Source organism: Xiphophorus couchianus, chromosome 11 (genome assembly GCF_001444195.1).
Source record: "Xiphophorus couchianus chromosome 11, X_couchianus-1.0, whole genome shotgun sequence".
Classification (NCBI taxonomy): Eukaryota; Metazoa; Chordata; class Actinopteri; order Cyprinodontiformes; family Poeciliidae; genus Xiphophorus; species Xiphophorus couchianus.
Genome location: NC_040238.1, coordinates 2664350 through 2669620, shown reverse-complemented (window position 1 = coordinate 2669620; position 5271 = coordinate 2664350). Strand labels below are relative to the sequence as shown.

The window sequence follows — 5271 nt, the reverse complement described above, 5'->3', positions numbered from 1 at the left end:
ACGTTTTTTAGGAAGTAGTCATGATCGAATGCTATGCATCAAACAGCCACTAGAGGAGGTTGCATACAAGCACATGACTTAAACCCAGAGGGGTTCTTAGTCACATTTTCTCTTTAAGTAACATGTAAAACCACAAATATGACCAATCACTGACAGATGAGTTATAGCTAACAGTGACAGAAACAAATCCCCTCTGCTAATGACAAGTCTTCGCTTAAAGAAGCTGCTTTAGTGGATTCTTCACACTCAGATTTCCCCCTCCTTGTCCAAGTACCACAAATGTGATGTTTCACAAGAGCAAAGACAGTCATCCTTGCCAGTCTGCACTTCATTAAGCTGATTGCTCGTCTGTGTAAGCTGCTTGCTTCGCCTGCCAGTTCTCACTGCCTACCCGACCCCTGCAACTTGTTCTGATTAAAGAGGAACCTCATAAATGTGCCGCTGCCTATAAACAATTCCTTTGCTACATCAAAGTCACAAGGAAGTTTTTAAGCTGCTTTTACAGTCCTAACAAAAGCACAGGCACTGCAAGCTCTCAAAACTCACCCTGTGGCTTTAAACTCTGGCATTAAGTTGTGGTTTAATTTAGCTTGTTAATAGATAGGAAAACAACAAGAGTGAAAAATAAGTCCTACTGAGAAAGAAGTATTGCTTGTATTATTCTGTTTGTCACTTCTGTTGTTGTTGGTTCCCCCCTGAGTTGTTTTTCTTCCCCTCCTCCTTTTGCCTTTATTACCTAAAACTGATGTAGCCTGTTGTGCAGAGCAAATCTGCTTGTGAAACCTCAAAGCAACCAGACCCACCATAGTATTAGTTTAAGATGCCAGGACAAGATACAAAATAGTTGAATAGTTAACAAAGAGAAACTGATCAAAAATCAAATTGGTAACAATTTAGTTTAATGCATGACTTTCTCCTGTAAATAAGTTAACTGACCTTAGGTAATTTCGTTTGTCAAGGCTAAAAATGAACCAATCATTTGGTCAATTTTGCCTTGAATGAATTTTGAACAGTGATCATGTCAAGGACTGAATAATCTGTTTTGTTTTTCTTTTGCTTTCATAATGTTTAGAAATTAATGAATAAAAAGTAAGAACTCTTGCTAGTTTTAGTCTGCAAACACATCAACCAACAGTATGTATGACGATGAACTTGAATAAAACTCATATAAAGATGAGGGACATACGCTTTCATGCATAAATGGAGTTGCTGTAATGCCTTCATTTTTTGCTGGACTCAAAAACTTGCAATAAAGATCCCTTCTCCTTTATGTGTTACAAATTAAATTCGGACCAAGCATATCAAACCATAAAGAAAACTGGAAAATCTGCATCAGTGAGAAAAACATTATCCAAGCGTCTCTAGTCAACACTCTTTCTGAAAAGCAGAATAACTAATATAGCTGCAATGAGCAGTGACTTAACTTTTTAATAAAAAGCAAAAGTACTTCAAAATGTAGGAAGTATAAGTTGTTAATTGCAACTAGCTTCGCTTAATAATGTGAGACTACATGACACTGTTGTTCAACTTGCACACCCGATTATTGGTTGTCAATAAGGAGATAATATTCCAGACATCAGGCATTTTTATAAGTTGACTCAATTAATGCATTTTAGCCTAATAAAAGACATGAGGGCAGAATAAGTGAGAATAAAATGCATAATTGTATAATTTATGTTTCTTCTTTATGGTTCCCCTTAAACTGAACTCTTCTGATGACACACCGTCATGGACATAAAGCCACATGGATTTATGTTTAAAAAAGCTGCAAAGGATGCACTTCCTCTAAATCTTACAAAAACTAATTTTACCTAGAGATAGGTATTCGTGTATTACTTTTCTTTGCTATAAAAAATTACATATCTGTATGTAAGAATCTAAACAACTTTAATTTCAGATGACAAAACAAAAACAGCATAGAATGCTCAAAAGGAGCAATATAAATACACATTTGGTAAAACTTTGTACCATATTCTCTACCATAAATACACAACATAAGGCACTCATACATTTCCAGCATTGTATTTCATAGGAGATAAATACGTTATTGTGCTATAAATGTGTTGTGAAGAAAAACAGAAACTTCAACTATAGTGGTATAAATTATGCTTTGCTATATAGAGCGTAGGTGACGTTCAGGTTTAACCTGAATGCAATGTTATTTTTAAGGCAATCGGTTTATGTAAACCACAAGAAAGCTTCAGTGATATGTTCAATCTGTCCTGAGAAGCTAAAACTCCAGTTCATCCTCACAATTATCCTGACATTGAGGCCATTTTCTGACACAAGGCACTGCGTCTGATTGGGAACAAGGCTTAAGAAAACAGCTGCGGTCTGTGCTTTGGTGCCCAGTGCAAGTCCTCGCCCCTGCTCAATTATTGCTGATGTAAACAAGTGAAGAGGATAAACAGCACCCAGACAGAAACACCCCTCGCATTACAGGGCAATCGTGTAAACGGGCTGTCCGACGAGGGCAGAACAGGAAGCGCCTTTCTATCCTCACCTAGGGGAAGAAAAACAGGTTGCTAATTTGATCTGAAGTGTTCTGAATGTCACACTTCTTGTGCAGGTGATATGGATAGGCTGTACACTATTTATTTATTTTTTTAAATGTCAAGCGCAGATCCTCTCTGTCCATTTTGGAATGCATAAAAGCAAAATACATAAAATATTTCCATGTTTATGATAAGTGGTACATGCTGTATCCAAGCGGAGCAGCATATAGTCCTAACGGGGATATGGGCAGGATGGGTCTTTGGTGGTGGTGATAGGCAGAATACGAATGTCCGTACAGAGACATGGCGCCCAGCGACAGTGGTAACGTAAAGCCGGGATGTAGCGCTGCAGAAGTGGCAGTGGCTGCCACCACTGCCGTCTTGGCATCAGCGGCCATCTTGAGTTTCTCGAGCTCAGCCTCCTGGAGCCTCTTTGCCTTTGCTCTACGGTTCTGGAACCAGATCTTCACCTGGGTCTCTGTCAGGGTCAGGGAGGAGGAGAACTCTGCTCGCTCTGCGATAGACAGGTACTGCTTCTGTCTGAACTTCCTCTCCAGAGCCAGGAGTTGGGATGTAGTGAAGGGAGTGCGGGGTTTTCTGTTGGTCTTGTGTTTCCTCAGCTGACAGCCTGGACTGATGTGACCTTATGCAACAAAAAGGGTGAAAAATTTAGTATAGTGACTTCAACTATTCTGATTATAACATGATCTGAATAGAGTATACACCAAGTAATGACTTTCCAAAAACTTACATGAATTTCAGTTGAAAAACTGACAATCGTGCTTTCACTTAACATTACTACTTTCATTTTTATTAGTTTTAGATTATAATCTGGCTGAGAAATAATTAAAATAAACTAAGTAAGTAAATAAATTATCAATGAACAGAAATATTGGATGATAAATCAAATTTACTAATATTGTAATTAGTTATATATTCTGTACTTTTTTATTAATACCAAATACTGACAGAGGACATTGTGTTAGACTTTTGAAAAAAACAATAAAATTTGGAGAAAAAAGTTAACCTTTAATTTGGGTACATTTAAATATTGGTGAAAAAAAATCCATTGATGACACAAACAAGGTATGTTTCTTTTACAAATATAAACAAAAAATAAATCTAGGTAACATAAGCCATATCACCTAATAACACTTTAACTTCTACCTTGATTTTTAAGTTAATCAACCTATCTTGGGGAGGTTTAATTTGTAATCCATGTCTTATTTTATTTATTTATTTTTATTTTTTGTAAATATGACAAAAAATATGCTATTAAGTAAGGCAGTGTAAACGTTCATATAAGAGTAGAGTAATACTCAAAAAGTTCAAAGCAACTTAAAATGTACTAAAAAGGCGACGTGGGGCACAAAGTCGACCATGTTTCAATGTAATATTTATTTATGCATTGATTGAAAATTGTGTAAACTCAAATATCCTTGCTTCCTGATTTTTCTGAGGCTTACTTGAAGTTTGTTCTTATTTAAACTAATCTAAAAGGTTTAATGTAGATAATGAACTACATAAAACATTAAAAGTAAATAGCTTGATAGCATGGAAATAAACTTACGTGGTTGTGTGGAGAAGGCGCTGGCAGAAACCCAGTGTGAGCATTCCTCTGACTCCGACACCTCAGATTTCACCGGCGAAGAAGGGACCGCCGCGAAACTGTTCCGACCTTCCCCGGGAGGACTACACGTGTCCCGGCACAGATACAAAGACTTTAGCCCTTCGGCTGGGGCTGACACGGTGGCTCCAGGTGTTTTACAACAGGTGGACGTTTCGGTGCGGTGATCCGTCGTCTCCCCGGACATGAGCGCCTCCACGCTGAATGGATGACGCCGACGGAGAATCGGCGACGTCTTCTCTTCCCTCTGCACTTCTGGGGAGACCGATCGGTTATTCTCCCTCTCGGAACAGTGACCCAAGTCTTTAGCAGTGTCCTGGGAGGTCATCTTTTCTCCAGGTCTCCTCCAGAAGTAAAGGTGGACTGGAAGCGGAGAGCGCCGTCAGACGTCCCGTCAGGTGATGGTGTCCTCGGTGAGCGAAGCGCTCTGAGCTGTCAGGAACTGGGAGCGAGTTTGTAAACGTAACACGCTGACAGTTTAACTTTGACCAATCACTGCTGCCCAGAATGTTTACGAGTGAACTTGTGCTGCTTTCAAGAACCGTGGGAAATTATTCTTGTTTTTTTTTTTTATGAAGTACAACCCGGGAAATTCCTTTTTAAAGATTTTATTCACTTCCAGAGTTGGGTAGTAATTAGTTACATTTACTCAGTTACATTTACTTGAGTAACTTTTTAAAAAATATGCTTTTATCGCTACTCTTGAGGAAAATTTCTGGATTCTACCTGCAGTTTTTATTAAAGTTTCATAATTTTTATATTGAAAGAATTGATTTGGATTTTTTATTGTTTTTTTTTTGTCTGATTTTGTTTGTTTTTTGTTACTTCTGTGAATTATTGTCAGTTTGGTCCTTAAAATACCAAAATTTCCATTTAACTCTACATTTTGGTCCATCTGATGATGTCATTTTAAAATATTTAATGACTGATAATTTGATCAGTTACTCAGTACTTGGATAAACTTTTAAAGAAATACTTCTATAGTCTTACTTGAGTAATTTCTTGGATGGCTACTTTTTATTTTTACTTGAATAAAAATGTGTTGAAGTAATGTGACTCTTACTTGAGTACAATTTTTGGATTCTTTATCCACCCCTACTCACTTCATTATGTATATAATGTGGAGAAGCATTTCAACTTAAAATTAAT

The 5271-nt window shown here is 37.5% G+C and overlaps 1 protein-coding gene across 1 annotated transcript; it reads right to left on the bottom strand.

Moving 5' to 3' along the window:
* Positions 1 to 877: 877 nt before the first annotated feature.
* Positions 878 to 4579, bottom strand: msx2b (muscle segment homeobox 2b). Its single transcript, XM_028032429.1, has 2 exons — positions 4066 to 4579; positions 878 to 3138 (listed from the first exon to the last, which is right to left on the bottom strand). Exons 1-2 carry the CDS (start codon positions 4448 to 4450, stop codon positions 2681 to 2683), a joined length of 843 nt encoding a protein of 280 aa, XP_027888230.1. The 5' UTR covers positions 4451 to 4579; the 3' UTR covers positions 878 to 2680.
* Positions 4580 to 5271: the final 692 nt, after the last annotated feature.

What these genes read in the sequence shown, in the direction of transcription:
- msx2b (XM_028032429.1), bottom strand. Translation starts at nt 4,450, where the DNA reads ATGACCTCCCAGGACACTGCTAAAGACTTGGGTCACTGTTCCGAGAGG. An exon ending in CGCCTTCTCCACACAACCAC is followed by an intron (nt 3,139 to 4,065) that starts GTAAGTTTATTT and finishes TTGTTGCATAAG; the next exon opens with GTCACATCAGTCCAGGCTGT.